The sequence below is a fragment of the Sylvia atricapilla genome, chromosome 3, assembly GCF_009819655.1.
Source record: "Sylvia atricapilla isolate bSylAtr1 chromosome 3, bSylAtr1.pri, whole genome shotgun sequence".
In the NCBI taxonomy this organism is placed as follows: domain Eukaryota; kingdom Metazoa; phylum Chordata; class Aves; order Passeriformes; family Sylviidae; genus Sylvia; species Sylvia atricapilla.
In genome coordinates this window covers 77,365,273-77,376,842 of record NC_089142.1, presented here as the reverse complement: position 1 = coordinate 77,376,842, position 11,570 = coordinate 77,365,273, and the positions used below count along the sequence as shown (strand labels likewise).

Genomic DNA, 11,570 nt, shown 5'->3' with positions numbered 1-11,570 from the left:
TCCCTGAGGCTCTAGAAGGCATCCCCATCCCTGCAGACAGAGAATAAGGCAGGACAACTCCTGTGCCACAATCTGGGTTTGCATTCTTGAAGGAAGTGATGGAGATACTTGGCAAGTTGCTGAGCAACCTGACTCAAGTAGGATCTGCTACAGCGTACCAGAGTAGGAGCAGGAGGTTGATGTTCAGAGGTCCCTTGCAACGTAAATTGTTTTATGATTCTCTGATACACTGTTTCTGGGCTTGTACTTGTTTTATTTGATAAAGGTACATCATCCATCCATGTATTAAAAAAATAATCTTTCTGATGAAGCTCTAGTCCCCTCTCCCAGGTCTCACTCCTGCCTGAGCAGTCACTTCTTGGCTCACTTCACACCACTTTGAACCCAGCTCTGCAACCCTACAAGCCAGTAGTAGGGCTTGGGTTGTGGGGAGTTTTGCCCCACTGCTTAGCCATCTGTGCCCATGAGGAGGCACAGAAATCCCTGGTCCTTGGAGAGAGCCGCTCATCACTGCAGACCAGACCAGCACAGGCAGGAGCAGACCTCATACAAAGGCTAAGTGCATCTACTGCCTCTTAGCCATGCTTTAGCAATAGTGGAGAAGGCAGTTTTGTGTCTGCTTCCTGTGTTCATCCCAGGCTCAGCAGCCTGTCCTCACATCCACTGTGGGGAGTTTAGCCTTTGTTGTATTGAGAAATGCTGCAATGACTGATTTGAGGTTACGGCCAGCTGCCTGCCTGGTGAATGGAAGAGGAAAGGAGGACCTGAATCCTGTATTGCTCCTAAACCAGCCACTGCATAGCCTTGTCCATCTCCAGCTTCACCTGTAAGGGCATATGAAATGGACCAGCTCAGGCGCAGAGGACCCCAGAGGAGAGCAAACAGTGAGACAGAAGTGCATACTGCAGAGGCAAAAGACCTTGGTCATTTGTGGCCAGACTAGACAGGACGGCTTGTTAAGTGGGTCAGAGAGACTCCTGGATCATGAGGGTGAAAGTACAGAACATGTTTGTAACCCCAAGTCTGACAGCAAGAAGGTGCACCAGTCAGGGCAGAAGGGCATGAGACCTGTAATGATTTTTGAAGTCTCTTTGAACTGGCTCACAGAAGCGCAAGGCCAGGGAGCAAGGGTGTTTGCTCATTCCCTAGGGATATGGCATCTGAAATGACAGCCTCCAGAAACAGCCAGGAACTACCCCATACAGTACTGTGGCAGGGAGACCCATGCAGCCGCAACTGTCCCAAAGGCCCTGGAAGAAGCATCCCAACACCAGCAGAAATGAGGATAAAGCCCCTTCCCATAGTCATAGAGAGGAGTTACAAAGGGTCTGGCAGTATTTGGGCTTGCAAGGGGGCTGTGCCCTCCTCAGCACTACCTGTCCTGTTTCTGAGTGCTTGTGTCAGATGATACCAGTGCTTGTGTAGCACAGGCTGCTGCAAGCAGCACATCATCACTCCCCTGCAAGGGCTGGCCCCACACAGCCCTGCCTTCAAATGCTTGCGGGTGCCAGCCGAGCCTGCCAGACAGGAGACAGCTCAGACGCAGGCAGGGCCATCACACCAATGCTCAACACCCAGGGTTTTGTTGATGTGTTTGCTGCCCTGGGTGCCCTTCCCCGCTGCCCAGTTGGTGCCGGTGTGGCTCCGCAGGGTGCAGTTCGAGGGGTCTGCCAGCATGATGACTTGCCAGGGCCTGGTTCAGAGTCCTCGCAGCTCACAGCTCTGTGGTCTTTCTTGGCTCAATCAAGATGGTGTTGAGCATGCCCACCTGACACTCCTGGTCTTGAAGCTTTCTTGCAGCCTGAGAAGGGCTTTGGCACCAGTTTGACCTTTGACGGCCTCTCTGCCAGTTCCTCAGCATTAGCAGGACAGTGATGAGGACCAGCACTGCTGTCAGCACCCCAAACACCAGCACTGTCACCAGCTGGGCTTCACTCAGCCCTGAGTCCCTTTGGGTCACCACCTCCTTCACAGAGATTTTCAACAACCCTCCCCCTGGCTCTTTCTCACTGTGGTTGGCCATGCGCCGCCCTGTGACCACAGTCCTGATGGGCTCTGGCTGTGTCACCCCCGGCGTCTCACTAGTGGTGCTTTTCACACCTCCAGCATTCTCTTGGTTTGCAGGGTGGTAGGGAGGAGACCAGGTGGGCTCAGGGATGGAGATCTCACAGGTTTTGCCAGTGAAGCGGTCAGGACATAAGCAGTCATAGTCATTGATGCGGTCATAGCACTTTGCCCCGTTTTTGCACGGCTGGCTGGCACAGTCATTGATGTTGATGGTGCAGAAACGCCCTTCAAAGCCCACCTGGCACTGGCAGGAGAAGCGGTTGACGCCGTCGTGGCAGGTGGCCCCGTTGGCACAGGGGCGCATCAGGCAGTCGTCCACATCGTGCTCACAGAGTGCCCCCACAAACCCAGCGAGACACCGGCATGTGAAGTTACTGGCAAAGCCATTTTCGTCTTGGCATTGCCCACCGTTCTTGCATGGAGACCTGTGTGGAGAGAGCAAGGATAGGTCATGGCCTTGGAGACCAAGCAGCTTCCCCCTCCCCAGGGAGGTAAACACACAGAGCTGCCTGCACGCAGAGTGTCCAGCTCTCTCCATGGGGGCAGCTACCTCTAGGAGAAGACTGGGTGGGAGTTTCTGTCTCCTTGAGTGAGATGCCATGGGACCCATGGGACCTCCTCAAAAGCTGTGGCTGTGCACAGGCCCACCACACACCAGGGAAGGTCTTCAGCCAAATGATCTGAAGAGGAAACATGCCCTCCCCAAAGGCATCATGGATGTCAGCTCATCACGCCTACAGCAGTTTGGCTGCCTGGGAGATGGGATGTCCCAGGCATGATGAACAAATTCCTGTCCTCCTACAGCAAAGACAGGAATCTGTTCAGACTGCAGCCTTGCCCTGGTGGGACCATGCACTGCACACTGCTAAACCAAAGCCAAAAGTTATTTTTGCTTAACTCCATTAGTGTATGGAAATTCGCAGTTAACGAGCCAAGCTGGGCCTCCCCTTGGCAGTGTGTGACCCAAAGTTAATGCTGTCTGCAATCTCACTGCAGTGTCTCACCCTGCCTTCTCACATGGCCCTGTCTTCATCTCACAGTCCTTCCCATGGAAACCTTCTGGACACAAGCAGGAATACTCCCCATCTCGATCGTAGATGCACTGTGCCCCGTTCTGGCAGGGAGACTGGTGTTCACAGATGTGTATGTCTGAGGGGAAAAAAAACAGTGTGAATTAGGGAGAAAAGAGGGTTGATGTGGCCAACTCAGTGCAAACACAAACCCACCAAACCCCCTGGGATGGAGACATGGCAGAAGCTTCTCTCTTCTCCCCTCCAAAAGGCACCTGCAGCAACAGAAGTGAGTGCCTGTGTGAAGGTTGTGAAGATACAGTGCATGCCAACTGTCTGACCAGTGGTGACCCCCTGGTACAGATGAGTCTCTGGCGAAAGGGAGCCTCCCAGCCACCTGCTGAAGGCAGGAAGCCTTGGGGAAAGCAGGGGATGCTGCCTGGAGTCCTGACACAGCATGGGAAATGCAATGAATCTATCTGCTCTGTTTCCTGAGGCTGGCCAGTGTCATGCCAGCTCTCACCATGCAGCCAGGGAGTAAATGTCAGCAGTCTGACCTCTTTGGCAGGAAGGGAGTGGTCCCAGCTGTGGCAATATCCCATCCTCCAGGCAGCCAATATGGCATCACCCAGGTGGCTTCTGGCTATGCTGAGGGTGTGCTGGGCTTCTGCCCTCAGCACCAGAGGCGGGAATGTCAAGCCCACAACTCACCTTTGTCACAGAACTTGCCAGCCCAGCCAGTGTGACAGATGCACTGCCAAGGCTGGTGGCACGTCCCGTGAAGACAGCCTGGCATACGCACACACTCCTCGCAGTACTCCCCCTCCCAGCCTGGATCACACCTGCAGGAGGACAGGGCATAGCAGCATAATCAAATCCAAGCAGGAGCTGCAGAAAAGCTGGCTGTGTTCTGTGCAGGGCTCCCACAGACACAGTGGGCTCGGAAACCCTCCCAAAGGCCCCACGGACCTCCTAGTTCCCTCCTCCATAGGTAAGTACTGGCATCTCAACTGTCCAAGGAAGCAAGCAGACAGAGCAGGAGCAGACACCCTCTGCAGCCAGGGAGGGTGAGTGGCCAGCAGCAGAGCCCAGCAGCTTCACTTTCACTGTCTACATCCCTCTGCTCTCCTCCAACCAGCTGCTCTGTATACACCGCTGCATTAGCTCAGCAATTCCCGTGCCTCCCACAGCAGGCAGCCACTCTGACAGTCAGAGAAAAGCCCATCCCTAACCCTAAGGAACAAGAGGCTGCTGAGGTCTGTGTGTTCTCTGTTCTTCTCTGCATTATAATGTGTGTAACTTTTTGTGTAGACCAATCTACCCGTGAAACCTTGCTTGCTATGGCTGGTGCGCAGAATAGACTTAACAGCCAGCTCACAAGGGCAGTACAACAGGAAAAACTGCAGCGCACAGTGAGCCTTCTGGCCCCAGAAGAGGAGAGCGGTGGCAATGACTAAGTAAGCTAAGCTGCATTGCTCCAGTGGCAGGCATCCCTCAGACCTGCCAGCTCCAAGGCGGAAAGCAAGTGATAACAAGATGAGAGCTGAGAGGAGGTGGCACCAAGCCACAACAAAAGCTATACTCAAACCAGCATGAAATGAAACCTAATGAAAACAACACAGTTTCTAGAGGAAGGAAGGGGGTTCATTTTCATGGCTGGGGCTCATTTCAGCACAGTGTGTGATGACTGCAGTTTTTTGGGCTGGCCCACAGCTGCACTTTCAAACCTGAGCTGGCTGTCACCACTGTATGTTGTCCCAAAGAGATGAGAAGTGAGGAAAATTGTTGAAGATATATATATTATTTAGAGGCTTTTTGATGGGACTGAAGTTGATGCCATGTGCCTGGTATAATCTAGGGCAATACATTCATACCTGGACAGCCCTGAGCAGAGGAATGTGGGCTCTGCTACCCCCCAATACCTGCAAGGAGCAGGTGCCATCAACTCTTCTACTTCTCCAAAAAGGAGCTGGCCAACCTAAAAATTGCCAGGGAGGGGGCCAGGTAAGCAGCCAAGTCTCCCTGAGTTTGAGGTGATTTTGAGGCACTGCCAAGCCACAAGGTTTAGCAAATGCTCTGGAGGCCTGAAATCATCAGCAGCAACTCACGTGCGGAAAGATCTGCAGCTGGGACACCTGCCACATGGTGGCATGTGGCCTTTCTCACTGGGGCTTTGCAGCACCCTGCTCCTCAAACCAGCCACAGCTGCTAAGAGGGCTCAGGAAGGAGCTCTATGCAGCTGCAAAGTGAGGCCCAGCCAAACCAGAGCTGGACACTCCTTGATGTGGCAGTCAGCAAGAACAAGTGGCCTAGGTGTGGTGTGACACTGGGGCTGTCCTGTGAAAGGGGACTGACCATGCCTGGGTGAGGAGAACAAGGTGGCTTTAGGCATTCTGTCCTCTTGCAGCCACAGGTGCCCCAGCCAGCCCAAAGCCAGCCTTTGCCTCCTGGTGCTGCCTTATAGAATGAGGACTCCAGATGTTCCTACAGTGGGACAATAGGCAGTGGGTCTCTGGCAGACCAGAGCAGTTACATGGGTGCTTCTTTGGCTGCAGTGCAGGGTCGGGCTCTGAGCTTTGATTCTGCAGGATGTGGGCACCAGCTGGAGCTGGGATGCCAAGTACCACATAGGCACTTCTGCTGCTGTAGCCCACAGCTTGCTGGTAAACCTTTTATGAAACATCCAGAGACTCCCACCACAGCTCAGGCTTCTGAGAGAGCACCCCTGAAGCCCTCAGTGATGTGCATGGCTGGGAGCTCTTCTCTTCCATGCCCCAGAAAAAGCAACTCCACCTCAATCAGCGAGGAGGCCAACCAAGCTGGCCAACCCTCATGCTTGCCCTGCTGCCTGTTGACTTTCCCCCATCATATCCAAGCCTGAAGGCTGCTTCCCATCATCCAGGCATGGCCAGGCTGTCCTAGGCTTCCTCTAGACAAAAAGGGCTCAGCAGAATAATACTGGTCAGTGTGTGAAGGTAGGCACCCTGGAAGCACAGGAGGAAAGGCTAGAGAGGACCAGCAAGAAGCTGAGGCATCAAAATCTCTCACTCCAGAGGATGTCAGGTGAGAAGAGAGCATCGATTCCAGATGTGGGTGAGTGGAGAAGGAGGTGCTTCAGCTCTGGGCAGGGGTGTAGGCACCAGGGACACAGGATCAAGGGAGGGAGAGCAGTTACAGTCAGGAGCAGCAGAGAGTCAAAGACAAGCTATACCTGCACTTTCCATCCTGATCACAGCAGCCGTGGGCGAGATTGCAGCGCTCACTGCAGTCATCCCCTACAAGACAAGAGAAATGTGGACTTAGATTAAGCAGAGACTATAGATGATTCCAGATCTGCCCATGGCCCTGGGTGTTTCCGTAAGTGCTCAGCTACCTGTCCCCAGAACTGTAAGGCGAGAATCTTCCTCTCACTCACTGGATGCCACACAAGAAATGGACATTTCATAAAAATCTAACCAGCAGTAACACTGTCTATATTGAGAAATGGGGCTCTGCTTCAAAACTATCCAGTCTCTGGTCATCTTCCCCACCTTTTCTCTGCTACCTCTCTTATATTGTGGGCCCTTCTGGGCAAGAGCTGGGATTGCCTGTGAATTAAGACAACCTGTGTAATAGGGACTGACCCACATGGGACCTGGGTCCCACAGTCTTGCAACAAGTATGGTGGAAAGCTCAGGGCCAAGTACTGCAAGGGGCACAAAGGACCATGGATGGAAATGGAAAGAATGGTTCTTCTCCCAGGATGTCGCCATCTCCAAGGACAGCTATTGGCACAGAGCAGTCTGACATGGGCTCCTGCCCTCTTCCAGGACCCAGCTGCCAGCACTCCCCTTCCAGCACAAGTAAGCAGGACTTGGCATCACATGGGGCCAGGTATCCAGTTCTGTTTATTTATTTAAAAGCCACAGAAGCTGTAACTGAGCCATGGCCTCGCCGTGCCACTTCTCAGCCTCTCCTTTGCGCCAGGTGTTCCCTTTCATCTCCACCTTCCCTTCTTCCCCATCACTTGTTTGCATCTTAGCTCCACAGGGGAGCTTGCTCACTCTGGCTCCACAAGCAGTAGAATTACAGCAAATGTCAAGAAGCAGGGGGTTTCTCCAGAAGTCTTGTGCAATCCCAAGCCAGGCCCAAGAGGTGAGTGTCCTTACCTGAGCCCCTCCATCCTGGACTGAGACAGATTAAAGTCCCTATGTCTAGAGATGCACTCAGGCTTTCCCAAGCAGCATTTTCTGCTGCTTGGGAAAACAAGCAGGGGTAGAAATCTCCTGTACATGCAATTTTGCTGCAGTGAGGCAGCAGGTCCCACTGCACAGGGCAAGAGCCTCCTAAAACACATCACTGTGGAGCTGGAGCAACATCCTAGGACTGCTCAGCCCCAAGTCTGGGTATCATCACCTTTCCTATTTGTAACCATCTCTCCTGGCACATGACTTTGGGAATTTATTGCTAATTGAGAGCAGGGATAGAACAAACTAATCTTTGGGAAAGGATTTTTTCTCACTGGATCCAGGGTTAGGTGTTCACTTTTGGGACCTTCTTCCCCCTGAACAAGCTCACTGGTTTGGGAACCCCATTCACCCTAACTGAGAGAGACAGAGAGGCAGGGATGTCTCTGTCAGTCTGCTCAGGCACTGCCAACCCTGTGGGCAAGAGTTTCTAAGGTGCCTTCAGCATCACACCCCAGGTGATTAACAACTGGGCAGCGTTTTCTGCTTTTCCAGGTCAGACCATCTCTATTTAGCATGGAAAACTGAGGAGACTTCAGCAATGCCAAGGACAACTTTGGAAAGATGGATATGAAAGAGAAGGACCCATGTCTACAGAGACTCACCTTGCACAAGCTGGTGATGGGCCAAGAGGATCCAAATCAAGGACATGAGCTGGAGACAGAAGCTCTTGAGCATGGTCAGTGTGGCCCCACCGAGATGAACACCTACAGAGAGAAAGAGAGCAAGCTCAGCAAAATCCCTTGGCTGACACCACGGCTTCATTTCACACATCCCTTCCTCTCTGCAGCCTGGGAGTTTTGAGTTGAAACATCCAGTTTTATACAGACTTGTCATCACACTCCCCTCTGTCGATGCAGACTCCTTCCTCTAAGTGAGCATTGGGGCACTAAGAATTAAAAAGCTTTCAAAAATGTGTGTACAGGAGAATCTTGTGTGCACACTCAATCCTGAGTGTGTAATAGCTCAGGCTGTTACACCACATCTTGGAGCACCTGCCCCCTGGTAGCTTCTGTCAAGAGATCAGAAACCTCCAGAAATACCAATGCAGCTGTGAGGACCTTCATCTTCCCTCCCTAGATCTGAGAGGCTTCAGCTTCGTGTTAAATAAGGTCCTCCTGTGTGCACTTGAATGAATGGATGTGCTAAATGTTCTTCACGGTGCCCAGGCTGCTTTTTTCAAGCGCTGCAGGTAGTAGGGAGTCCAGCAGATCTAGCAAAGGAGCAGGCAGTAAGCAGCAGCCCTCTTTCATTGTCCAAGCAAGAGAGTGTAGCAACAGGCACTAGAGCTGGGCTGCAGCCCCAGGCAGGAAATGTGAACACACACCTCTCACTAGGTGCGGTCCTTTTCCTCAGCTGTCCTGCAGAGAGCCCCGTCAGCCCAAGGTTCCTGCACCCATCTATTTTCCGACCGCCTCCCGCCCTCCTGAAGTAGCATTAAATACTTTCCAAAAATGCTCCATTCCCTCCCAGCCTTCTGGGGTTGTTAAGGGCAGGAAATTCGAGGGTGATATCATAAATATATTACTGTAATGAGATGGGAGGGGTTAAACAGTTCTGTTAGGAGAATGGTGAAGGTATGGAGCAGACTCTATCCAGCTGCGTGGGTGTGATGAACAAGGGCCATTCCGCTTTCAGCTTGACTCTTTAGCTCTGGAAGGTTATGTTTGGTCCATAGTTGTGTGAGAGACTTCTAAGATGGGGACACAAGTCCTCCCACCCACTTACATGTACACATGCATTGCAGGAAGCGTTTTTGGGGTCCCTGCTAAGAGCTTCACCTGTCTGGACCAGACAAAATAGCCCATAAAAGCAATGATGTTGTTTGAAGCATCTCTCCAGAAAACAAACCACCATCAATGAAGGATGCAACATTTTCAGAGGAGCTGCAGGATGTTACTGTCACTGCCCCAGCCAAATCCCACCGCGGATTGCTGCATCGTCCCTCTTCACAGTCCCTTTGACACCATGCTTGCAGGACACTCCTTTGCCTCCTGCCCCTAAATGCTGGGCAGTGGCAAACAGCTGCTGCATTTCAGGGGAGGGTGAAGCAATTGCTGTGAAACTTAAAAAATAATTTAGGGCTGGAGAACGAGTATCATGTTCCTTCAGGGCTGTGAGAAGCACAAGCTCCAATCACATGCCATTGCAAAGGCTGTTTTTCCCCCACAGCTCCCCACTCGATTCCCACGAGTGGAGAGCTGTGGGGCAAAAACAGCCTCTCAGACCTCCTGACGTAGCCACCCCATGGGTGCTGCTCCCAGGAGAACCCCCGGGTGGCCCCGGACCCCGGCATCCTGAGCGGCAGCTGGTGCCCAGGAGAGGTGCGAGCAGCTCCCACCTGGGCAGGCCTGGCTTTGGGTCACAAGTACACGGGCGAGGGAGGTCCCTCTGTCCCACTCGTCCGCCTCTGCCTGGCCGGGCTGCGGGCTACCAGACCTCCAGGTGCTGCGGGGACGCCCCCGAATCTATTAATCTCCCTCTCGAGGGTATTAGTGCGCTTGGGGACTACCAGGGACATCCCCGGCACGTGGGGTATCAGGCACTGCCCCTAGTCCGAGGGCTATCGGGACTCCTCCGGACTAGGGTCCGGGGGCAGGGCTGGGAACCCGGGGGATGCCGTGCCGCTGCGGCTCGCCGAGCCCGTCCCCCCACCCCCTTCCCCCGGGGCTTTGGGACCACCGCAAGCCCCAGTGACCCCCGGACGGGCATAGCCGAGGGGGTGCTCGCCTTCTCCCCCACCCCACCGCACCCCTCGGCCGTCCCCAGAGGCGTCCCTCCGCGGAGCCCCGCCGCTGCCCCTGCGGCCGGGGCGGCGGCGCGGAAAGGGGGACCGCGGGGCTGGGGGTCTGCGGGTCCCCGCCGGGCGCTGTCCCCCGGGCCCTGCTCACCTCGGCGACGCGGCGGCTCGTGGGGCTATCGCGGGGCGCGGCGGGGGGCGGCCATGCCCGGTGCGGCGGCGGCGGGGCTGGGAGGCGCGGGGCTGCGGAGGGAGCTGCCGCCGCGTGTGCCGCGCCGCTCCGCCCGCCGCCGCCGCCGCCGTGCAGCCCCGGCCGCCTGCCAGCGGCTGCGTGTGCCTGCACATCCCCGCTCCCTCCCCGGGACATCCCGCCTCCCGCCGCCCCAAACCGCAGGCAGCCCCCGACCCGGCCCGCCCTGCCCGCTCACCCCTGCCCTGCTCCCGCCGCCGGGGGCGGGGGGACCCCGGCACGGCCCCGCCCGGCCCCCACCGCCCCGGGCCAGCTGCGGCTGCCGTGGCTCACCGGCCCCCAGCGCCGATCGCGGGGCATGGAGAGGTGTCCCGGGCTGGCGATCCCCCGCGGGCCTGGCTGGGGGTACCCCCGTCCGGGGCTCGGGGGGCTGCAGCCCTCGACCGGGCAGGGCGCGGCCCCGCGGGGCACTGAGCCTCTGAGCCTGCCGCCCCTCTCAGAAAGCGGTGGGCGACGATCCCAGCCTTCGTTTTGCTCAGATTGTCTGAAATAATACTTATAAGCAAAAATACCTCCTGCAGCCCCTCCCTGATGTCTCCGGAGTCCACTAAAACACATCCACTGGCAAACTGTAGAGTTAAGAAGACCCATCCTTAAAATAAAGATTCAACTTGCAGTCACTCCACAAAAAAAAAAAAAAAAAAAGCATCCAGAGAAGCTGTGATTCCCAGAATTTCTCTGGCTGCCACTCACGAGATGTGGACATCAGCACTTCAGTGGACAACAAGAAACAATGAGGCAGCTGCGAGAGAGGGTCTGGGCTGCGACATCTTCAGAAGAAACAGCTGCCCACTCTCCTACTCACCTTGCATGGCCTTTCTGCTGCTTGACAAGATCGTATTGGTCACCTTCAAAGGTCCTAGCAATCCTTAATTAGATTACAAGTTCACATCATTCAGCTCTTTTCTACCCCTGTATCCCAAAAGGTTTGCTGTTTTTCACCAGGAAGGAAGATGAACCATGTCCTACAATCACTTAATGGACGCTTTCTCATTAGACAAAGCTCAACTCATCCCTGCTACCTTATCCAGTCCCCCGGTCCTCTGCAGTTCCTGACAGCTCTGTCAGCACCCTGTGGCAGCCATGGGTAGATCTGTAGGCCCCAGGACCCAGTAACAGCGCAGGTAGCAACTCCAACAAAACCAAGGTCTCTACCAGCTCTGAGTGGGGACCCTGCTTGCTCATCCTTGGCATGCCTGGACAACACAACATGCCTGAGTGATAAAATGGGGGCCTATCACCCTGCCTACCTCTGCAGGAGCTGCCTACTTCCTGCC

At 54.7% G+C, this 11,570-nt stretch overlaps 1 protein-coding gene across 1 annotated transcript; it reads right to left on the bottom strand.

Moving 5' to 3' along the window:
- Positions 1–232: 232 nt before the first annotated feature.
- On the bottom strand, positions 233–10,257 carry DLK2 (delta like non-canonical Notch ligand 2). Its single transcript, XM_066315890.1, has 6 exons — positions 10,195–10,257; positions 7,909–8,010; positions 6,289–6,352; positions 3,789–3,919; positions 3,072–3,216; positions 233–2,492 (listed from the first exon to the last, which is right to left on the bottom strand). Exons 2-6 carry the CDS (start codon positions 7,979–7,981, stop codon positions 1,715–1,717), a joined length of 1,191 nt encoding a protein of 396 aa, XP_066171987.1. The 5' UTR covers positions 7,982–8,010; positions 10,195–10,257; the 3' UTR covers positions 233–1,714.
- Positions 10,258–11,570: the final 1,313 nt, after the last annotated feature.

What these genes read in the sequence shown, in the direction of transcription:
- DLK2 (XM_066315890.1), bottom strand. Translation starts at nt 7,981, where the DNA reads ATGCTCAAGAGCTTCTGTCTCCAGCTCATGTCCTTGATTTGGATCCTC. An exon ending in CCATCACCAGCTTGTGCAAG is followed by an intron (nt 6,353 to 7,908) that starts GTGAGTCTCTGT and finishes CTTGTCTTGTAG; the next exon opens with GGGATGACTGCAGTGAGCGC. An exon ending in GGGCCATGTGAGAAGGCAGG is followed by an intron (nt 2,493 to 3,071) that starts GTGAGACACTGC and finishes CTCTCCACACAG; the next exon opens with GTCTCCATGCAAGAACGGTG.